Source organism: Mustelus asterias, chromosome 13 (assembly GCF_964213995.1).
Source record: "Mustelus asterias chromosome 13, sMusAst1.hap1.1, whole genome shotgun sequence".
Taxonomy (NCBI): Eukaryota; Metazoa; Chordata; class Chondrichthyes; order Carcharhiniformes; family Triakidae; genus Mustelus; species Mustelus asterias.
The window spans coordinates 24,774,575-24,798,860 of record NC_135813.1 but is presented as its reverse complement, the minus strand read 5'-3'; the positions used below and the strand labels follow the sequence as shown (position 1 = coordinate 24,798,860).

General features: G+C 41.7%; 1 protein-coding gene and 1 pseudogene across 1 annotated transcript; both read left to right on the top strand.

The window, feature by feature from the left end:
* Window positions 1-428: 428 nt before the first annotated feature.
* Window positions 429-15,702, top strand: ndufa8 (NADH:ubiquinone oxidoreductase subunit A8). The gene is made up of 3 exons (XM_078226570.1): window positions 429-790; window positions 5,911-6,076; window positions 15,403-15,702. The coding sequence occupies exons 1-3, from the start codon at window positions 441-443 to the stop codon at window positions 15,538-15,540; spliced, it is 654 nt and encodes a 217-aa protein (XP_078082696.1). The 5' UTR covers window positions 429-440; the 3' UTR covers window positions 15,541-15,702.
* Window positions 15,703-18,205: 2,503 nt separating this feature from the next.
* On the top strand, window positions 18,206-21,937 carry LOC144503063 (peptidyl-prolyl cis-trans isomerase A pseudogene; annotated as a pseudogene).
* Window positions 21,938-24,286: the final 2,349 nt, after the last annotated feature.

Here is a 24,286-nt window from a genome sequence, read left to right as displayed (position 1 = left end):
AAATTAGTCAGAAAAGGCGGAACAATTAAACATTTTCAAAATGTGCGCGAATAAATAAGTTGAAAGCGGGAGGTAGAAGCTGAGAGAAATTCGTCCTTTAAAAGTCACCCGTGCCGCCATTTAACCGAACTCGCTGGGGCGTCGGTGATTGACAGCGGCGGTAGCCAATTAGCTGCGGGTATTGGGCGGACCGCCCAGAGAGGACCACGATTGACAGTTGGCTTACCCAATCAGCTGCCGGAGATGTGACGGCAGCCAGAAGGGATGATGATTGACGGTGGGATTATCCAATCAGCTGCGGGTATTGCGCCGACCGCCCAGAACGGGCAATGATCGACAGTGATACCATCCAATCAGGTACGGATACGTGACGTCAGCCAGCCCAGGAACAGGCCAATCACTCTCTGGCGCCATCAAGTTAGGATGCGCGGGTGCGGCGCATGCGCGTTTCTGTGACCTTCTGGCGGCGGGGTGTTGTTGGGCCTGAGGTGCCCGCTGGATGTGAGAGTGAAGGCGGCGGCGGCGGCGGCGGCGGCGGGGGGAGAAAGTGCGGCCCGGGCGGGGAAGGAGGAGGAAAAATGACCGCGTCCGAGCTGCCCTCGCTGCAGGAGCTCAACGTGCAGGAGGTGAACGTGTCGTCGGCGGTGCTGAAGGCGGCGGCTCACCACTACGGCTCGCAGTGCGACCGGCCCAACAAGGAGTTCATGCTGTGCCGCTGGGAGGAGAAGGACCCGCGGAGGTGCCTGCAGGAGGGGAGGAAGGTCAATGAGTGCGCGCTGGATTTCTTCAGGTACTGCAGCCCCCAGGGGGATAGAAGCCTCGGTGTAACTCCTGGTCAAACCGCCTCTGCTCCCGCACCTTTGTGGTGAAGGCCGCAAGCCTCGGGCTGGATTTCAGAGGACACCTAAAGTGACAGCACAAGGGCAGACGTCCCCCGCCCCCCCACTGTCTGACCTTCACTGAGAAACTTGGGGCGCTGTCACTGGCTTTCAATATTAATTTTAAAAAGTCCAGAAGAAAATGTATTCTTGGGTCAAGAGATTTTCGTGAACGAATCCTCCTGAAATTGTTCAAAAACCTTTTTGAGTCCACGGTGGATTTCACCCGTGAGTTTAAAATGGGTTAAATTTGTTGACAATGTTTAGACAGCTGCATGCAACATCATTGTTGGAAGACTTGCTGGATGACAATCCCAATTTGCCAAACGATTTGATGAAGACTAATGATTTTCAAATTTATATTTTTGGTATTTTATTTGGTATCCATTGAATCTTAGAAACCCTACAGTACAGAAAGAGGCCATTCGGCCCATCGAGTCTGCACCGACCACAATCCCACCCAGGCCCTACCCCCATATCCCTACATATTTACCCACTAATCCCTCTAACCTACACGTCCCAGGCCACTAAGGGCAATTTTAGCATGGCCAATCAACCTAACCCGCACATCTTTGGACTGTGGGAGGAAACCGGAGCACCCGGAGGAAACCCATGCAGACTCGAGGAGAATGTGCAAACTCCACACACAGTCACCCAAGCCGGGAATCGAACCCAGGTCCCTGGAGCTGTGAAGCAGCAGTGCTAACCACTGTGCTACCGTGCCGCCCTCTTATTGCCCCTCTTATTTCTCCTGCTGCCTGTCAAAAAGACATGGTGTCAGGGTGTTAATCGGAGGTGGTGGTGTGTGCGTGTTTGCTGTCTGCTTGATTGGTACCATTTCCACAAACATTCAATCCCTCTGCCACTGATCAGTGGCAGCTGTGTGTACCATCTATAAGATGCACTGCAGGAACTCGCCAACATTCCCCTCGCATCACCTTCCAAACCCACGAACACTACCATCTTGAAGGACAAAGAGCAGCGGATGCCTGAGAACATCATCACCTGGCGGTTCCCCTCCAACTCACTTACCATCCTGACTGCAGTGGTTCAAAAAGACAGATCACCACCATCTTCTCAAGGGCAACTGGGGAAGAGCAATAAATACTGGCCTAGTGAGTGATGCTCACATCCCATAAATGAATTTTTAAAAAAGTATTTGCCACCTGCCTTCCCCAATCCTGTCCATTATCTACAGGGCACATATCAGGAATGTGATGGAATACTCTCCCCTTGCATGGACGAATGCAACGCCAACAACACTTAAGCTCGATGCCATCCAAGACAAAACAGCTTGCTTGATCACTCCATGCACCAATTTGACCATTTGCTCCTTCCACCATGATGCATGGTGGCAGCTGTGTACCATCTAGAAAGTGCATTGCTGCAGCTCATCTGGTCTTTGGCACATCTAAACTTGCAACCTCTCCATGTAGAAGTACGAGGGTGGGAAATACATTGTAACACCACCCACCTGCAAATTCTCCTTCAAGTCACATACCATCCTGACTTGAAACTATATCACCATTCCTTCACTGTCACTGGGTCAAAATCTTCCAGAACTGTGGATGTATCTAGAACAGTAAGAAGTCTCACAACACCAGGTTAAAGTCCAACAGGTTTATTTGGTAGCAAATACCATAAGCTTTCGGAGCAATGCTCCTTCGTCAGATGGAGTGGTCTCTGTTCTCAAACAGGGCACAGACACAGAAATCAAATTACAGAATACTGATTAGAATGCAAATCTCTACAGCCAGCCAGGTCTTAAATGTACAGACAATGTGGGTGGAGGGAGCATTCTACACAGGTTAAAGAGATGTGTATTGTCTCCAGACAGTACAGCTTGTGAAATTGTGCAAGTCCAGGAGGCAAGCTGTGGGGGTTACTGATAATGTGACATAAATCCAACATCCCGGTTTAGACCGTCCTCATGTGTGCGGAACTTGGCTATCTACGGCATCTCCACATCATGATGTATCTAGAACACATGGATTGCACGGTTGAAGATGGCTCATTGCCCATCCTAATTACCTTGACAAGGTGGCAATAAATGCTGACCCCAACCAAACTGCAGCTTTATTAAAAGGTGCTAGCAAAGGCATGATACTTGGGTTATGAGAACAAAATACATAGTTGTGTCTTTGATCCCAAATGTGTATTTACATGGGTGGAGAAATTGCTGAAACTCTGATTGATCTTACAGCAGAGAAGCTTAAGGAGAAACATGTTAGAGATATTCAAAATTGAGGGGTTTTGGTCAAGTAGGGAGAAACATGTTTTGTTAACCAGAGTCCACCAATTAAAAAATATTAGCAAAAGAACATGAGGTTAGAAATCAAGTGGCTTCCATTCACACCAATAAACTCCAATTTTCAGTAGCAGATCTGTTTATCAGGAGCAACTATCCTCCTGTTACATTGAATGGGATGGTTACTGCTTCTCTTATCAGTTGTTGGCACTTATTAAATTTTTGTTTCAGCAAGCACTTGAACTTTTCAATGTGACTTCAGATAAATTGTTTTGTACCAAATTGCATGCAACATTACAGCTGGCATGTGGTGGATGCCAGGCTTAACCATAAATAATGCAACTGACAGCTTCATTGTGAATTCCTTTTGACACCTGTGACAATCGCTCACTAATTTGATGGGTTACACAAAAGAAACCACTGGTGTTTTTGGTTAAATTAGCCTTGATGCTTTTGCCAAATATATTGCTAGACTTGTTACTTGCTATTTTAGTAGAAATTTTGGGAGTTTGGTTCTTGACTGCAATCCAAAGGCATTTTCTCAGATCAGTGCCAATCGTGCTCACAATTACTTGAAGGAATTAACAGGATCGCATTAAATGTCATGATTTGTCCCGTTTCTCATTTCACTGCTGAAATTGGTTGTGTAATAAAACACCTTCCGTTTTGGGCATAATGGACCATGACCATGCTGCCGCTTAACAACTTTGCAGCAGTTTATTGTTGAATGTAGCCTCTCAGCTGTGCTGCTTACAATGTGCTTCAGGAGACCAGCTTTTGCTGCAGCAGTAATTTTTTCTAATTTCCACAACAGCTATCCTGTGTCCTCTGTGAGATTGGCAGTTTTGTGCTCTTGAATCCACACTAACCAGGATGGATTGAGTTTAGCCAAACTCATTTCAGGTACAGCCCTTAGAGCTAGAAGACAAGGACTTTCATTTCACCAACCAGGGCTGGATTTCGAACAGGTCTCAGAGGTGAGACCTGGTCGATCTTGGGGTGGCACAGTGGTTAGCACTGCTGCCTCGCAGTGCCAGGGACTCTGATTCGATCACTGTCTATGTGGAGTTTGCACGTTCTCTCCGTGTCTGCATGGGTTTCCTCCGGGTGCTCCGGTTTCCTCCCACGGTCTGAAAGACGTGCTGGTTGGATGCATTGGCCATGCTAAATTCTCCCTCAGTGCACCCGAGCAGGCGCTGGAGTGTGGCGACTAGGGGATTTTCACAGTAACTTCATTGCAGTGTTAATATAGAAACATAAACCCTACAGTACAGAAAGAGGCCATTCGGCCCATCGTGTCTGCACCGACCACAAACCCACCCAGGCTCTACCCCCATATCCTTACATATTTGCCCACTAATCCCTCTAACCTACGCATCTCAAGACACCTAAGGGCAATTTTTAGCATGGCCAATCAACCTAACCCGCACATCTTTGGACTGTGGGAGGAAACCGGAGCACCCGGAGGAAACCCACACAGACACGAGGAGAATGTGCAAACTCCACACAGACAGTGACCCAAGCTGGGAATCGAACCCAGGTCCCTGGAGCTGTGAAGCAGCAGTGCTAACCACTGTGCTACCGTGCCGATAATGTAAGCCTACTTGTGACGCTAACAGATAAACTTTTACATTTGAGAGGCCAGTCGCTAACTTAATACTCCACTCAGTTAGCCAGACTGAATATTTTTAATATTGTTTTTGAGACTTTACTGTTTTTATTTCTGTAGTTGGGATCTAGGTTTTGATCTAGATGCCAGAATGGGGTTATGTCAACTTAATCACCTTTCTAATTTTAAAAAATGATTTAAACCCAGTTTGTTAGTCAGCTTGGCAATGCACTGTGTAGAACTGTTCCTGATGTTGTAAATTCTCTTTCAATGTTAGGGTGGCAATGGTGATATTCACCAGTTACGACATTGAAGGGTTGTTTTATCCAAGATTATTTTATTCCAAATTTGCTATGACTGGCAAAGTATATAACAGATGTAAAATAAAAACTAACTGCTGGAATAAGTCAGCAGGTCTGGCAGCATCTGTGGAGAAAGAAATCGTTGAGTTGAATAGAGGTAGAAATGTAATGGTTTTCATGCTTTTGAAAAAGGGGGAAGGAGAGAGAAGACAGAGGTTGAGGAAGGGAGGTATTAGAGATGGACCGCGTGATGGGAAGGGTGAAATTGGAAGCAAAATTTGAATTTTTCCAGTTCCAGATGAGAGCAGGAAGAGGCACAGTTACAGACATCAATGTACCAGAAAAAGTATTGTGATGGGGGCTTGGGCAGTACTGGAACAGGCAATAAAATAAAAGCAAATTATTGCAGATGCTGGATTCTGAAACCAAAAGAAAAAATGCTGGAAAATCTCAGCAGGTCTGGCAGCATCTGTAAGGAGAGAAAAGAGCTGACGTTTCGAGTTCAGATGACCCTTTGTCAAAACTTTGACAGAGGGCCATCTGGACTCGAAACGTCAGCTCTTTACTCTCACAGATGCTGCCAGACCTGCTGAGATTTTCCAGCATTTTCTCTTCTGGAACAGGCAATGTTCCGTAAACGTCACAAGAAGACAATCGTAACTAGGGCCCATGCACGGTCTCCTAGCCACACCTTTTATTTGTAGGAAGTGAGACAGGTTAAAGGAAAAATTGTTTGCTGACAAATCAGTGGGATAATATAACTGTGCTGCATGAGCTTATATATATTCTCAAAGTACTTTATAGAACTGTCTTGATTCTGGCCTATTTTAGTTGGAAACAGAATTGCTCATTTTTGACATTTTTCTCATGTAGGAAGGTAAAAACGCACTGCAGCGAGCCCTTCACGGAGTACTGGACATGTCTCGATTATAGCAATCTGCAAGAGTTCCGCCGATGCCGCAAGCAACAAGATGCTTTTGATAACTGCGTGCTAGACAAACTGGGCTGGGTTCGACCTGACCTAGGAGAACTCTCAAAGGTAAAGTCGATTATTTTAACTTCAGCCAGAACTGAAAATTGTGGACATTGGAGTTTTCCTTTTTATTTTGAGGACAATGGTGGAAAGATGAACTTGCAACTTAAAATTCCTTCTGTGATGTCAGGTTGACCTATGTACTTTACAGTCAGTAAAATTGCCTTCGAGGTGTCGTGGTTTCTATGCAAGCAAAGCTGGCAGATTCCACTGTTACTGAGAAAAATGACAATTAATCTGCTTTTGGTGGTTTTCCTGAGATGTAAATGTCAGCACCAAGTGGGGAGCTGACTGGCTCCTGTTCAAATAGTGCGATGGACTCTTTAACTGTACTTGAGCAGGCCTTATTTTAACCTCTTGCATTAAAGATAGTACCTCTGATAATACAGCATTACCTTTGCGCAGCACTGGAATTTATTAGTATCACAAGTAGGCTTATGTTAACGCTGCAATGAAGCAACCCCCGAGTTGCCACACTCAGGCGTCTGTTCAGATACACTGAGGGAGAATTTAGCATGGCCAGTGCACCTGACCAGCACATCTTTCGGACTGTGGGAGGAAACCAGAGCACCATGCAGACATGGGGAGAATGTTCAAACTCCACGGACAGTGAGCCAAGCTGGGAATCGAATCTGGGTCCCTGGTGCTGTGAGGCAGCAGTGCTAACCACTGTGCCACCATAAAGTGTTGGCCTTGGCGATGTACTCCTTTGAAGTGGAGCTTGAATCTACAATTGTATGACTCAGAAGCAAGAGTGATGCCACTAAAGGCACAAAAGGAGACCTTATTACTGATGATTGTAGCAAAAGTTTCTGTCAAATGGCATTCCTCGCCAATGGGTCTCCTGTGGTAGTGCGTTAGCTCATTCTCACTGCAGCATTGTACCTTTGATCTTTTAGATGAACTGTTTCTGTTGCTTATGTTTCATTCATTTAAGTGCCAGTGTCATTTGATAAAGTGAATCCTCTTCAGCTAGTTTTCAGGCTGTTCCAGTATAGCATTCCAGCTGGTTTAAATGCCTTAATATCGGAATGCCTTAATATCTGCATGCCTTTTGGCTTACCCGATTATTCCATGTGTTTATTCTTGATGTGAAAGAGTTTCCTCTCTATTTTTCACTGGTGTATAGTTACAATCACTTATTTATCTTTCGAGATTTACTGCATGTAAACCATTTATTAATTTATATACTTCAAGTCCTTTCTTAAAACATCCTCTTTCTTGTACTTACAATCTATCACATTTTACTTTTCTGCACCCTCTCCAATGTTTTCATATATTTTTAAACAAATTCCTGATGCATGTTGGAGACCAAAACACTGCAATGCATGAATTGCAATACTGTACCTAATCTCCTTTGATGCATTTCTATTCTTTCTGGCTATGTTTCTTGCTACTTCTGTCCCACTCACTTTGTACTTTTGTGCTTTTTTTCACCCACTGTGCATCACTGTATTACATTTCATCTTTGTTCTGTTTCCCTTACAAATCCCTTGCTGCTTTCCATTTTCACTGTAAGCATCACAACTTTGCATTTGGTTTAAAAATTCCAATTACTTGTACAAGTATGTAGTGTTATCATGTGCAGAACACCACTCAACACCATCTTTGCTATGTCAAAATACCTCATCAGCATCCTCTTCCTATCCCAGAACCAAGTTTGTACCCAGACCCATTGTATACCTTCGAGTTTCAGCTTAGTTAAAGTCTTCTGTGAAGAATCTGACCAAAATCCAAGTAAATTGCCACAGGAAATTCCATCAAGTGATTTATTCATCCTTTAATAAAGGTCTAGATTTCTCAAGGATGCTCTTCCCATAAGTAAATGTTAACTTTCTTATCAAGCCATTTATATTAAGATGCTCCTCCAGTTTACACCTTGGAATGGCTTTCATCAGCTGTGCAAAGTTTTAAAAACAGTTACTGTAGCGGTTGCATAGCCCTCAAAAATATAATTGTAATTGAGATTCGTGTCTGTGTTAGTTATTTGACGAGTTTGTAGCTAGCTCCCTTAATGCCTTTGTTGGCAAAGGCTCTATATATTCACAGACAAGAAGGTCCCTGCTTTAATTTATTATCTTTAAATTATTTTAACAGGGTGGTAGTAGGGGCTAGAATTAATCTTCTAGAGGGAAGTGATCAGCCAAGGTTCTGTCCTGTCTTGTAAAGGCATCTGCAAGTGAAAAGACGATCAGGCTTTGGTGTGAGATCCACATGGCCAAATAGCCTTACTCACTTTCTAGATTTGTACGCAATACCAGGATACCAGATAGCCCCAGTACTTCTAGAAGTCAGTGCTTGTTGAGGGGAGAATTGTTCGTAGTTTTATACATTTATTCAATGTTTTTAAGTCCAAACTTCTATAAAATATACTTTTAAACCTTTCACGTCACTGATTTGCAAATGATGCTCATTATATGCAGTGGTTAGCATGAACTAATTAAAAAACTTTTAAAGTCTTTGTTTAGAATATTCTGTCCCAGGTACTTGCAATTGCAAGTATCAATTTGTTGCTCACATGCATTGCTATATATTTATTTCTTGGAGCATAAACTTGAGCAGGAGTAAGCTTTCAGCCTGTCAATCTAACTCTGCCATTCAATAATTGGATCTTGCACCTCAACGTCACCTTCCTGTACTATACCCATATCGCTTAGTATCCAAAAATGTTTTGTTTAGTCTCTTGAATATACTCAACAACTGAGCATCCCAGCCTTCTAGGGTAGAGAATTCCAAAGATTGTCAGACATTTGAATAGAGACATTTCTTCTCACCTCTACTAAATGATTGACCCCTTATTCTGAGTGAGGATCCTCCTAGTCTCTAGAATTTGATGTTTCAATGAGATTGCATCTCATTCTTCTAAACCCTGTGCAGCATAGGTCCAGTCTGCTCAATCTCTCCTCACTGGACGATTCACTCATTCCAGGAATCAACCTCGTGAATCATTGTTGCGATCATCTTAGGCAAGAATCTCCTTCTTTGGAAAAGAGACCAAAATTGTCACCTGTACTTTGGGTATGGTCTCACCAAGGTCCTGTATAATTGTGAAAGCATTCTTTACCCTTCTATATTTCTGTCTTTCCGACATTACAGCAGTAAGGACACTTAAAGTATTTAATTGGCTATAAAAGATTTTTACATTGGTGAAAAGTACTAAGTGCATGTTTTTTTCATTTTTGCTTCAATTCCTTTGTCATACGGGCTAATTACTTTCTGTGGCTATATGCTACCTTTGTGATTTCATATACAAATACCAACATTTCTGTCTCACCTTTTGAAAAGCAAAGATTTCAAATATATTTTTCTGCCAAAGTGATAATTTCAGATTTCTCCCTGTTATATTCGATTTGCAATGTTCTTGCTCACTCACTTAGCCATTTTGTATCAACGGTTAACTTGAACCCTTCACCAAGTCACTGATACATGTTGTAACCAGCTGAGACCCAAGCACTGATCTGTGTGATACCTTCCCAGTTACAGCCTGTCAACCCATAAAAATGACCTGTTTATCCCTACTATTGGTTTTCTATCTGTTAACTAATCTTCAATCCATCCTAATATATTACTCCCAATCCCACAACCCCTTGTTTTTATAACTTTGTTTGGTATCTTTAACAAATCTAAATGCACTACATCCCCAGTTTCCCCTTACCTAACCTAATTGCAACCTCAAAGAAACTCTGAACAGATTTATCAAACATTGCTTCCCTTCCTATAAAACCACGTCGACTGTTGCTCTTGATGGTAAATTCTACAGCAATTTCCCTTACTGCAGATTTCATGGTAACTGGGCTAACCTGCTTTTTCTTTCCATCCCTTGTTATATAGTGGGGTTACTTTTGATAACCTTCCAATCTGTGGGGACCATTGTAAAATTTGGGGAACTCTGGAAAATCTTCCTCAATCTCTAGCTACCACTTTTATAACCCGAGATTGTAGGCCATCAGGTCTAACGGATTTGTTGGCTTTTAGTTCCATTAATTTCCTCAGTACTATTTATTTACTCATATTGCTTTCTTTAAATTTCCCACTTGACCTTTGGTTTCCCACTATTTTCAGACTTTCCTGGCTTCCTACCAAGAAAATATAGTTTGTTTAATTATCTCGTGCCATTTCTTTATTCTCATAATTTCTCCTGTTTCTGCCACATTTGCTTTTACGAATCTATTTTTTGACGCACCTGTAGAACTTTGGCTACCTGTTTTTGTATCTCTTTAGTTTGTTGTTCATCCATTTTCTCACTATCAATTTCTTGGTCACTCTTTACTAAGTTCTAAAATCCTTCCAGTCCTTGGACTTACTATTTTTTGGCAATGCCTTAGCTTCTTCCTATATTTTAATGTTATCTTTAATTTCTCTTGTTAGCCACTTTCTTGGGAGATTTTATTCCTCAAGGGACTGCATGTTTGATTTGAACTATGAATTAATCTTTTTAAATGTTTGCCGTTGCTTATCTACCATTGTCTTTTCACCCAGTTTCCCAATCTACCTTAGCCGGTGTGCTCCTCATACCCATGTCATTTGCTTTGTTCAGATTGAAGGCCCTAGTGAACTTAAATTACTTGCAAACTTAATGTAAAATGCATCATGTTGTGATTCATTCCTCATCTGAGCTTCTCAACCGCAAGGTTATTAATTAACCTTGCTCTGACAAATTCATCCAGACTCTGTTCGCTCTCCACTGATGTTGTCAGACCTGCTGAGATTTTTCCAGCATTTTCTGTTTTTGTTTGTTTCCAGCATCTGCAGTAATTTCCTTTTATATTAATCTTGTCTGATTGCACAGTTTGAGATCTGAAATTGTCTGTTGCCTAGTTGGTTCCTTGATATATTAATCTGGAAAACTGTCTAGAATGTGTTCCATGAACGCCATATTATTATTGCAAATTTGATTTTCCCACTCTATTTAAAGTCCCCCATCATTAACGTATTACCCTTGTCACATGCACCTCTAGTTTCAACATTTAAACTCTTACCTGTCACTGCAACTACTGTTAGGAGGCTAATAAACTATTTCCACCAGTGTTTCTGCCCCTCGTTGTTTCTCAGCTCCACCAAATCTGAATCAGCATCTTGATTTTCTAAACTCAGATCCATTCTCTCTCTCCCGCCTTTATCCCATCCTTTTATTATCAGGGCTACCCTCGCCCTCATTTTTCTATTTTGTCAAACTCTTCTAAAAATCTAGTATCCTGCAATATTTGGTCTGCAAGCTTGGTCACTTCAACCATGTCTCTCTAACTGCTGTTAGATCAAACCCTTTTAACACCGTCTCTGCCATTAATTAATCTATTTCATTATGAATGCTTCATGCATTCCGATTTAGTGCCTTAACTTTAACTTTTTTGTTAATCTTTGATGTCAACTTAATACCGTTGTTAAGTTATTTGCCCTTTCCTGTATCACATCTTATTTTTCCCCAAATTGCTAGTTACTGCAGAACCTTAACTTCTCTCTCGCTGCTTTTGCACTTACTCTTTTCTGAATCCTCTTGTCTGAATGTGTGAAAGGCTGCAAGTGTTTAAATCCCTAACGTTTAAATTCCAATTGTTCTCGAATTTGATGTTCAAGATCGTGTTGTGGAAAGTGAATTCTGCTGTGCACTTGTTAAAGTATTTTTCAATGTCAATTTTAATCGCCATTAACCCATGGATGGATTATTTGGTGAGTGGTAATTTAGCTCCCTTAAATATCCAATCAGTACTTATTTTCTCACAGTGATGGTAAAGATTTTTTAAACCCATTAATAAAATTGTCAGTAATTCAATTTGTTCTTTTTAAACACACAAGTCTGTTAACATTTGCAGTATTTACTGTACAGACAAGCGATTTTATTCACTCAGCTATGGCTGTGTTAAATATTACAAAACTTGTCTTGTGCCACTTTTAAAGTGATATGGAAGACATTTGTTCCAAATTAGTGGGTTACATGAAAATAAAGATTTGGATGTTGTGCATAATACAGATGGAGGTTTGCCAGTGGGTCAGTGCAAGGTTTAATCCCTGATATTACATACCTACCACCTATGTAGTGATTGCGTTGATTATTGACCCTTTTTATCTGAATGGATTTCTTTTTGAGGCAACTTATTTTTTACTTGCAAGAAGAAAATTAGTAAAACCTGCAATCTTTTGTACTGAGTGTACTGTCCACTGCCCTCCCAAAAAAGAGAACTCTGCGGTTTAAATCATGCAGCAAAATATTCTCCTCTTTTGAGGCATGCATTCTTGCATCTTCAAACATTTGCTGTTCAATTAGTTGGCACCATGGCATATTACGAGCAGACTTGTTCACATCCAACTTGAGTGCCTCCACTGGCTTGTCTGTCATCCAGCTATAAATATTTTGCGGAATTTTCAGGAACCATTTGCCAGTACTGTCGTCCTCAGAGAACTGAACCCAATGTTAATAGTTGTGAGAAAAACAATTCTGTGCTAACATTGGGCATCAAGCCAAGGTTTTGCTTCGTTTCATATCTCCAGGCTATACTATTTATATGTTTCATTTATTGAGTGAGATTGTGATTTCTTGTTTTTTAACCCTCTGTTAGACAACACTAACGTGAGTATGATGTGAATTTTAAAATGTTCAACTTGTAATGCAACTGTACTTTTGTTAGTAATGGTGGCATTGATATTTTGTGTATAATCAAATGTCTGTCCCTGATCCATTCTTCCCTCCATTCTTAATTGTATGCTAGAAAATTGCCTGTGTTGTTATCCACACACACTTGAAAAATATATACATGTATTTTTAGGTACAAGATAGCGACTGAATTGGGGGAGAGATTTCATATGCTTATTGCATAGAATTGTCAAGGCACCAGAGCCCTGTGAGATCACAGTAACTGACACAGCAAAATTACATGGAGGGGGAAAAGTTACAATGCAGTTCTGGTATTATCCTTGTAAGTTTGCTAAATAATGCATGTTGGGGAAAAGTGAACAGGCTGTGTCTTTTTTTTCAAAGAGAGAAAGGTGACCTATGAGCTGTTTCAAGAGAACAAACACATACTCCTCTTGTGGGAAAGAGCAAAGTCCAACAATGTTAGGTAGCCACCAAGAAATCAAATGGGAAACAGAAGAAATGTATTTTCTTAAAGTAGTGAGAATGTGGAATTCTACCACAATTGAGGTGAGATTAATTTAAGGAGAAGCTAGATAGGCTTATGAGGGAGAGGGCACAGAGGCTAATGCTGAGAGATGAAGGATGAGAGAACACTTAAGTGGAGCATAGACCCTGGTATGGATTAATTGGGGTGAATGCCTGTTTCTGTGCTGGATATTCTTGTTGGGGAGAATTGTGCTGTATGTTCTATGTAAAGATTACAGTGGAAATGCAGACGGGCATAACAAAATTGTGGCAGCAGGAAGTAAAGATGTGGTGACTTTCTTAGTCATGCATGGGATGTGGGCATTGCTGACTAGACCGCCATTTATTGCCATTCCCAAGTTGTCCTTGAGGAGGTGGTGGTGAGCTGCCTTTTTGAACTGCTGCAGTCCCTGCGTTGTAGATATATCCACAGTGCTGTTAGGGAGGGAGTTCCAGGATTTTTGACCCAGTGAATGGCTGTGATATATTTCCAAGTCAGGATGGTGAGTGGCTTGGAGAGGAATGTCCAGATGATGATCTGACAGAGCATGACTTGTGCAAGATGGAAGCAACTAGAATGTTAATGTCCCCAGGCTAATGGCTGATGAAACTTTGGAACTCTTACTGGCAGATGCATAATCGATCTTCAAATGAATTGTATTTTAGAAGCTGCAACAAATCTTCAGAGCTCATAGTCATTGAATATGGTTCCTTGTCAAAGCAGAGAGGTTTTATAATTTGTATCTTTTAAGCTTTTCCTTTCTGCTAATGTTGGTGAAATCTAGCTAAAGATCTTTTTCACTAAGTTTTGGTATTGGATTCTTTTGTACTTGCTGATATTCAATGTTTTCACTTGTTCTGGCCTTTCATCTGAGACCTGCAATTCAATGGGAGTGTGTGTGTTTGATTTGACACAACAAAGGAATGGGTATGTTTGAACCTATACCGTACAAACTTATTTCAGTCACAAGTTTGGGCCAAGCTATTCCTCACTGTTTTAGCAGTACTCATCAGCAGTATGCTGCTCACAAACTCGAGTTGTTAGTAGTTTCCCTAATATCTACGTACCTTGGTGGATTGCTGAATTTTCTACAGCAGCTCTTGTAAGTGTACAAAATCTCCGGGGACTTTCTATAGAGCAGTAAATTGGTTATTTATCTCTGAGGTAGGAGGGGGTGTTGTTTCAGAAGTTCTTACTATACTTTGGCATGTGTCCATGATAGCACTTTATAAACATATGCAAGGACTCTCATAAAAGGCATTTTACAATTGAATGAATAGTATTGATGTAAATTGGGTCTGTTATATAAAAGATATGATGACCTCTATTGTACATTAGGTTGTAAATCTATCAGTTCATGCCCCACAGGAAAAAATATTGTGCCAGATGACTAGATTTAACATGTTTCAATGTAAGACTGGGTCAGTTTTCTAAACAAACAGCTTCCACTTGGATATAGAGTATTTTCAGTTTGCTGCAGCACTGTGCTAGTTACTGTGCTTTACAGCCTCAGATTACCCTGTGGGTTGGGTATTAATCATTAAGTGGTTCAAAAGTTGAACTGGCAGATCCAAATGGCAGTAACTAAATTAGAAACTGACTATTACTGCTGGGAATACAGTATGTGCCTTTAATCTTTGTAATAAACCCTTTGTCAGGGCTGAAGACAGGAAAGCTGGACTATTTTGTTTAGCAGCCTCAGCTCATCCAAAACAAATTAGTGTAAGTAATACTGTTGTTTTTTAAATAGAATCATTTGTGCGGGTAAACTTTAGCAATAGGCAGTGCCCATAAAGAGAGTGATCATTCCCCGGATGCTCCTTCAGATTTTAGTCAAGTGTCATCAAATAACGCACAACGTTTTTTTTTGCAAATGTTGTGTTTTCAGCAGGAACGCTGTGACACAGATTTGACAAACAAGTTAATGTGGGCAATGTGACTGTCACTAATAATTCAGCTTTGATCTGATAGAATTAGTTGTGGTGTGTAAAGTGTTGCAGTAAAGGAAGTTTGTGTTTGGTGTAGTTTCACCTTTATTGATCCTTGCTGCAATACTTTTAAAGATTAGTTGATGCCTCTCTCAAGCTGATTTCCTGCATTTCATTGCATTAAGGAAAATACTGTATTTTTCTCAGTGTACTGTAGATATACATCGATATGAATTATGTAGTGTGCAGCTTTGTGGAGAGTATTTCTGAGTTGCTTCAATGCGTTGTTTGTTTCTGTTTTTCATAGGTTACCAAGGTACAGACAGACCGGCCAGTTCCTGAGAATGTCTATCACTCTAGGCCAAGACCAGAGCCTAACCCAGTCAGTGAAGGGGAATTGCAACCTGCCAAATATGGCAGCAGACTCTTCTTCTGGAACTGGTGAAGGATGGAGCAATGCCACGCTGAGACTGAAAAATTTAGATAATTTGTGATTGAACCAAGCCAAGTGGGTGTTTAAAAATACCTGGGGCCAGTTGTACCACAGGCATCCTTATTATTGATGTATACAAATAATGTTTGAGAGAAATAAAATAATTTAACCATGTCTTTGAAGTTACTTTTTTTTATTCCTTGGATGTGAGCCAGCATTTATTGCCCATCCCTAATTGCCTTTGAACTGAGTGGCTTGCTGGACCATTTCAGAATCTGGGGTCATGTATAGGCCAGATGAGGTAAGGATGGCAGATTTCCATCCTTATGCTTATTAATGGACCAGATGGGTTTTTACAACAATGGTTTCATGATCATCATTAGACTTTTAATTTTATTGAATTCAAATTTCAACATCTGCTATGGTGGGAATCAAACCCAGGTCCACAGAGCAATACCCTGACTCCCTGGATTGCTAATCCAATGACAATGCCACTGCCTCACTACAATGATGCACTTCCCTAATGTGCATAGTAGGCTCAACAAAAACTACTTGCATTTATATAGCACCTTTAACCTAGTCAAGGGAGGCACGGTAGCACAGTGGTTAGCACTGCTGCTTCACAGCTCCAGGGACCTGGGTTCGATTCCCATCTTGGGTCACTGTCTGTGTGGAGCTTGCACATTCTCCTCATGTCTGCGTGAGTTTCCTCCGGGTGCTCCGGTTTCCTCCCACAGTCCAAAGATGTGCGGGTTAGGTTGATTGGCCATGCTAAAATTGCCCCTTAGTGTCCTGAGATGCGTAGGTTAGAGGGATTAGCGGGTAAATATCTAGGGATATGGGGATAGGGCCTGGGTGGGAGTGTGGTCAGTGCAGACCCGATGGGCCAAATGGTCTCTTTTTGCACTGTAGGGTTTCTATGATTCTAAGTGTCCCAAGGCACTTCAAGAGAAGATTGGTAACCAAATTTGACACTTGGGACCACACGAGATATTAGAACAGATAGCCACAAACTACTGAAAGAAGCAGGTTTTAAGAGAGGTGGAGGGATTTAGGGAGGGAATCCCAGAGCTTAGGGCTTCAGCAGCTGAAGGCATGGCTGCCAATGGTGGAACAATCCAAATTGGGGGTGCTTGAGGGTCCAGAATTGGAGGTCTTTCTAGGTTGGAGAAGGTTGCAGATGAAGGATGAGGCTATGGAGGAGCTTGAAAATAACAGTGCTCGGTGTCGGCAGTAAAGTTATAACAGCACTGGTCTCTACTTTTTGTTAACCACGTGCAGAATGAATAAGTGCAAAACTAAATATAGTTTTGGGACTTGGGTCTGAAATATGTGTAGGTGTTTTAGTTTTGGAAATGTTAAAGAAGCATTTATAAATTTAAAGGTTTACAAGCACACATTCAATATTTTTATTAATACTTAAACTTACAGAATGGATTGAAATAACTCCATCTGAATGTTTTAAAAAAAACAGCTGGGGATTTTGTATAGTGTGTATATATATAGAAATGCATATAAACCTTTCCACACAATTCCATGTTACATATTTGTGTCCTATACATAATTGTCTATGCTTGCAATCTCCTAAACAAAACTTGCATATTCTGATACAGAAACTCTGCTTTTAAAAAAATAATGTACCTTTGTGGAGTTGCACCCCCTGTGGATTAACAATTATGCTTGCCCTAGTGTCCATTTGGATTGAATGTTATGAAACTCATTTCAGAATGGTGTGTGTGTATATATATATATATTATATAATAAAACACTGATATTTTACAGACTACAAATGCAAAACATAGCAATTACAAAGAACAAAGAAAATGACAGCACAAGGACAGGCCCTTTGGCCCTCCAAGCCTGCACCGACCATGCTGCCTGACTGAACCCTCTACCCTTCTGGTGACCATATCCCTCTATTCCCATCCTATTCATGTATTTGTCCAGATGCCCCTTAAAAGTCACAATTAGTGATATAGAACATAGAACAGTACAGCACAGAACAGGCCCTTCGGCCCACGATGCTGTGCCGAGCTTTATCTGAAACCAAGATCAAGCTATCCCACTCCCTATCATCCTGGTGTGCTCCATGTGCCTATCCAATAACCGCTTAAATGTTCCTAAAGTGTCTGACTTCACTATCACTGAAGGCAGTCCATTCCACACCCCAACCACTCTGCGTAAAGAACCTACCTCTGATATCCTTCCTATATCTCCCACCACGAACCCTATTGATGAACAATAAAAGTTTGCATTTAAGAACCTAGTAAGAATATTAAAAGTGCAGGATATGTGAACATAGTATTTTGAAAGCTGTTAACTATTCAGTTACTCAACTTTTCAGATAAGCATCATTCATAAATGAAACAGTGCCACATGCAACCCAAAATACTTAAGTAGGGAGACAAATATGGTTCCACAGAAGAAGGTGTTTATATCTACAAAGGTCCAAACACAATTACTGGGTTTCCAGATACAGTTTAGAATGAGCATTCAGCCCACTGTGTCTGTATTGGCATTTTTGGAGCAATCCCATTTTCTGTCTTGCCCCCCAATAGCCCTTTTAACTACTATAAATATTCAGCCACTTTTCCCTGAAAAGATGAAAACTATGTCTACCTTATCCATTTCCTGTCACCAAACATTCCACACACAAGCTAATCGAACACACTTGGTCATGATTATCGATTGGTCTTCATCCCAAGCAGTTCGAATTCCCCAAGCAGTTGGAATTAGTCTTGGTATTCTTACCAAAACTCTTCATTTTAAAATCTTCATGAAATCTCTTTGTATTGGAGCTAGTTGCAATGCTTTAAGTCTATTAATTATCGCATCCCATTCCTTGGGCCATCTTGCTGAAGCTGTCCTCTCTGCTATCTGTAGATTTAATGTCCTTTTCATAAATTGGACATATTAATTTATACAGCTCAAAATTCTGTTACACCTGTCTAACTTGAGGAAAAGAAATGGCAAATTTGGGACAAAGGGACTTAAAAGTTTAATGTTCCTGAATGCATGGGACTCTTCAGAATGCTCCAAAACTCAGAGCAACTTGCTGGAACTGATACCCAGTATTTTCTAGCCGACTGCTGATTGGGTTGACTCAGCAACTACATTGGTGCACACCATTGTGCTGCAACTCCTTAAAACAAAAGACAGAAATTCAGCAGTTCTGTTGTCTTCAGCCCATTATTTTTTTTACGATGGGCTATTCTGACAATATAAGTTTAAAGTACATTAGGCTACCTATATTGTAAAATGTATTTACTGTCCTTATCAAAGCCCAGCATTGCTCATGTTAGTTTGTTTCATGGTTTCTATTAGGATCAGGCAAGGAGGGCGTGAGATCATAGAATCCCTACAGTGCAGGAGAGGCCATCTGGCCCTTCAAGTTTATACCGACTCTCTGACAGAGTATCTTACTCAGGCCCTCTTCTCCCACTCTATCCCTGTAACCCCACACATTTTCCCATCCATCTAACCGAAGGGGCAATTTTGAATAGTCAATCCACCCAACCTGCACATCTTTGGAAGACGGCTCCCTCTTTTCCCATTCATTTGACTGCATTATGTATTTAAGGATATGCTTGCTAATTCAGCATGTGCCATGGCATTAAAGACCACAGACAGGTTTTCTTGGGGTTTTTTTAAATGAAAAGGGAGTAGTTTTTATTGTATTTAACCTGATTTAAGAAATATGATGATGCTCCAGGCTTCGCACATGTCAGTAAGTTAAGATTGGGAGGATAGAATTAATGCTACTTTTAAGTCTAATAAAGATGAAAGTGATACGATTCTCATAGCTGGATGACTTGGGTGGAACTAAGTTGGGTTTGGTGATCCTGCTAGTTTCAGTGTTGAGGTGGTGAACAGATGTAGACGGATGATTTATCTGTTCTGGAGACTACAGCCGGTGTGTTGAGTTCTTTGTAAGATCTTGGCACACGTGGATAATCAAAATCAGCAGATAGGGTTCAAGCTTACCAGATGGCTGGAGAGAGAGAATGAGGCCCACAGAGCATTCTTGCCACTTCAGCATCATTCCTACTCATCTTTGGCAGGATAAAACAACTTCTTAAGCACAAAAAAAGTTAGCTGTCACCCGATCCCCTTTCACCAACTGACCAATGCCCCAAATATGACCGTGGCAAGTGTATTCCAGGTGGATGGCTTCAACTTGATTAGATTAAGGCTAGGATGAGTTCCTTTCTCAGCCAGAATTCCTCAGTCTGGGATGATTACATCTAATATGTAGTCCCCATCCAGGTGATCATAGAGTAATAGAATCCTACAGTGCAAAAGGAGGCCATTCAGCCTGCACCAACCACAATCCCACCCAGGCCCTATCCCCACAACTCCATGCATTTACCCTAGCTAGTCCCCCTGACAAGGGGCAATTTAGCATAGCCAATCCATCTTTGGACTGTGGGAGGGAAACCAGAGGAAACCCACGCAGACATGAGGAGAACGTGCAAACTCCACACAGACAGTGACCCAAGCCGGGAATCGAACCCAGATGCCTGGCGCTGTGAGGCAGCAGTGCTAACCGCTGTGACACTGTGCTGTCCTGTGCTGCTGATTGTTGGGATGTTCTGTCAATGGGTTAGGAAATTATCCAATTCACATTCTTTATGGCAACTGTTCCAGCTGGGGCTTTCTAGACAGGTTGCCTTCATTGTTTTGGAATTTGTGTTCAGTGATGCAAATTTTCAGCCATCTTAGAAGCTGCAGCTTCACGCCACTGGGATGTTGCTTCAGTCTTTCCAGATGGTAAATTCATAGTCTTATTTTGTAAAGCAGAACATTGGATCCAGTTTAATATTACAAGTCTGATTTATTGGCAAATAACTTCCTGAAGGTGGGTGCCTACCATGTTTGTATGGTGATCAGTACCCAAGGGATGAAAGTATCTCAATCCTGTCTGGGTACTAAATGAAATAAGTTGAATCAGTTCTAGTGGACCAACGCACCCTTAATTTTTAGTTCAATTTTTCTAAATTCAGGAAATAGAGAAGCCTCTGATTTTAGGTCAGGACACCTGGACAATGTAATTGGGTCGTTTCCCTAATCTGTGTCCTGCATTGCCCCGATCATTGAGAGATTTCCTAACAGTGACATCATTCAAATTCACCAAAAAGTAATAAATAAATGTAATCTTTAAATTTAAGACTGGAATATAATCTCTAGTAAATTGCCCTCAGTTCAGCGGAATCCCTCAATTACAATTTGCTGGGCAGGCAATTAAATTCGGAAATTACATCGCTTATGTCTAAGTGTTCTCATTTAAACCTGAATTTATAATACATTAGATTTCCAAACAACCCTGTATCTGGTCCATTCCGAATATTGTGTCCACTCAGATTGCACTCGGGTTGGTACTTGGTGTGGTATGAAAACTAAGTGTACAACATGTACACATAATGTGTTTGGCATAAAAGGCAGAGAAGATCTCACGCACGTTATTAAAAAGTGCCGGACATTTACGACGCCATTGCTGGAAAAGAACTAAGTACACTATCACTTATTTTCCAGCGAGTCCAGTATTGGTGAGTGGAATGGGTTATATGTACCCACACCATGAGCAGACTGACAATCGCTCTTGGTTGTAAAGGGAATCAGAATGGCTGCTCAGAAATGCTTGTTTCCTGGATGTTTCCGGATCGTGATGGAGCTCAAAGGCTGATATAAAGTAAAGTTTATTTATTAGTCACAAGTAAGGTTTGCATTAACACTGCAGTGAAGTTACTGTGAAATTCCTCTAGTCGCCACACTCCAGCACCTGTTCAGGGACACTGAGGGAGAATTTAGCATGGCCAATGCACCTAACCAGCACATCTTTCAGACTGGGGGGAAACCGGAGCACCCAGAGGAAACCCACGCAGATACAGGGAGAATGTGCAGACTCCACACCGACAGTGACCCAAGCCAGGAATTGAACCTGGGTCCTGGCGCTGTGAGGCAGCAGTGCTAACCACTGTGCCACCGTGTGCCTATGGTGTGGTTCCAAAAACTGCAGAAAATTTCCACGCATTGCACACTGGTGAGAAAGGATTTGGTTACAAGGGCTCTACATTCCACAGAATCATTCCCCAAATTCATGTGCCAGCACTTCACAAAGCACAATGGCACTGGTGGGAAGTCCATTTATGGTGAAAGGTTTAAGGATGAGAATTTTCAGCTGGAAGCACACAGGATCTGGTATCCTGTCTGTGGTTAATGCTGGGCCAAATACAAGTGGACCCTAGTTCTTTCTCTGCACTGAGAAAACTAAATAGCTGGATGGAAAACATGTTGTATTTGGTTCTGCGGTAGCGGGATGGAAGGTGTGAAGGAGATGGAAAAATTGGGCAGCCAAGGTGGAAAAACCTCCAAGGAAGTTATCATCTCCGATTGTGGGCAGCTGAACTAATTGTAATTAAGGGGCGGCACAGTGTCACAGTGGTTAGCACTGCTGCCTCACAGCGCCAGGGATCTAGATTCAATTCTGGCCTTGGGTCACTGTCTGTGTGGAGTTTGCACGTTCTCCCCGTGTCTGGGTGGGTTTCCTCCGGGTGCTCCGGTTTCCTCCCACATTTCAAAGATGTGTGGGTTAGGTGGATTGGCCATGCTAAATTGCCCCTTAGTGTCAGGGGGATTAACAGGGTAAATACATGGGGTTACGGGGATATGGCCTGGGTGGGATTGTTATTGGTGCAGGCTCGATGGGCCAAATAGCCTCCTTCTGCACTGTAGATTCTATGACTCAAATGGAATTGTACAATTTAAATAAAATGTGATCATTTACACTTTAAAAAACTCCCCGCACCATTAGAGAGAGAGAGAGAGAGTCGGCCAGCAGAATAATGAAGCACCTTATATTTCTCTCCAAATAGAGCTGGGATTTGTCCACACACACAGTTGCATTTTTCTCCTTCACACCCCAGGCTGCAGAATGGCCAGCAATGAATTTCCGCTAAATGGCAACACAATTACCTGGGCAGCATGCAAATGGAGTCTTAAGAAAACCCTAAACAGATGAAATGAACACTAATATGGGATGCAAATTTAAGAGAGTATTGTATGAAATGTCTCTGTGAAAATGTCCAAATGGTAAAACAGTGACGTGAAGAGGCAAAGTGTAACAAGCGAACACTAGGTGTGAAACAGGCGGAAGAAATGTTGGGATCTCATTGAAACTTACAGAATACTGAAAGGTCTGGATAGAGTGGACCTGGGGAAGATGTTTCCATTAGTGGGAGAGATTGGATCCGAGGGCACAGCCTCAGAGTAAAGGCTCGACCCTTTAGAACCGAGGTATGGAGGAGTTTCTTCAGCCAGAGGGTGGTGAATCTATGGAATTCATTGCCACAGAAAGTTGTGAAGGTCAGGTCATTATTTAAGACAGAGATAGATATGTTCTTGATTGGCATGGGGGTAAAAGGTTATGGGGAAAAGGCAGGAGAATGGGGTTGAGAAACTTATCAGCCATGATTGAATGGCGGAGCAAACTCGATGGGCCAAATGGCCTCATTCTGCTCCTATATCTTACAGTAAGAAGTTTAACAACACCAGGTTAAAGTCCAACAGGTTTATTTGGTAGCAAAAGCCACACAAGCTTTCGAAGCTCTAAGCCCCTTCTTCAGGTGAGTGGGAATTCTGTTCACAAACAGAGTTTATAAAGACACAGACTCAATTTACATGAATACAGGTTGGAATGCGAATACTTACAACTAATCTTACCGCAGTGGAATGGTGTACAAGATGAATTAGGTGCATATGGTCATAGGTCCTGGATTGGAGTGAATTATCTTGATCTGGCAGTGCTCTCTGTGTTTTGCTATGGTGCCCTCTTGCTCTGCTGATTCAATGACTGGAGATGCTGACATTAAAGACTCAATTGAGAGGGCAGCCAGAGGTCAGTGCGCATGGTGGCCCCACCTGTTTTCAAATGGCCAGAACACGGCATTTGATGTGTATCCTGGGCTTTCTCAGTAGACAATAGAAAACAGGCAGCTGGTTTGGATTTCCTGGGAATATTTTAACAGCTCCAATAAAATGCACTGACCATGCAACATTACAGATTGCCTGGAGGGCTGGCAATCCAACAGAAAAATCTCTACACTTTCAATAAATCATTCTGACACTCCCACTATCACAAGAGTGCAAACACAGGACGTCAATCGTGTATCTAAGAAGTGTGTTTATTAATAACGGTTTAAGCCATTTATCGCGTAACTTTCAGTGGTAAATCAGCTGCGAAGTCCTGTTTAATACTGCTGATTGCTAATATTTATTATCTTTATCATACAACGCAACATTGTGTTTTGAAAGTGACAGTGCGGATGTTACCTTTTTGACAAGCTAGTTTTCAAAATATTTTACTGAGATTTGTCGGCAAGGTGGAGTTCACCAGGGTTAGGGGTTAGCCGTTTTCAAATCTCATGCAACCACCATCCTGTGAGAACTTCTGGTATTGCTGTGGGGAATGATTTGGACCTTAATTCATCTCTACAAAAATTCTGAACAGTAACTAATTTTCAAGAAATGTGTGTTACTGAAGCCCTATAGAATAGCCCAGGTGAGGTTTCCTGTAAAAAAAAGAATGGGCACACAGGTTTTGGACCGTCTTATTTTAGCCGATAGCTGTTATGTCCCTCCGGACATGGGGCTATCTGAAGTGTTGTGGGTGGGCAGATGAGAAAGAGGCGGGTGTTATGTACATTTCACGGAGGAGGTGGAGAAATTGCTATGCTTAGATCTCAAAGAACATCTTTATCAC

Bases quoted from the DNA above. Each gene is read 5' to 3' on its own strand.
- ndufa8 (XM_078226570.1), top strand. From the start codon at position 441: ATGCGCGTTTCTGTGACCTTCTGGCGGCGGGGTGTTGTTGGGCCTGAG. The intron at 791-5,910 runs GTACTGCAGCCC...TTTCTCATGTAG, and splicing joins TGCGCGCTGGATTTCTTCAG to GAAGGTAAAAACGCACTGCA. The intron at 6,077-15,402 runs GTAAAGTCGATT...TGTTTTTCATAG, and splicing joins ACCTAGGAGAACTCTCAAAG to GTTACCAAGGTACAGACAGA.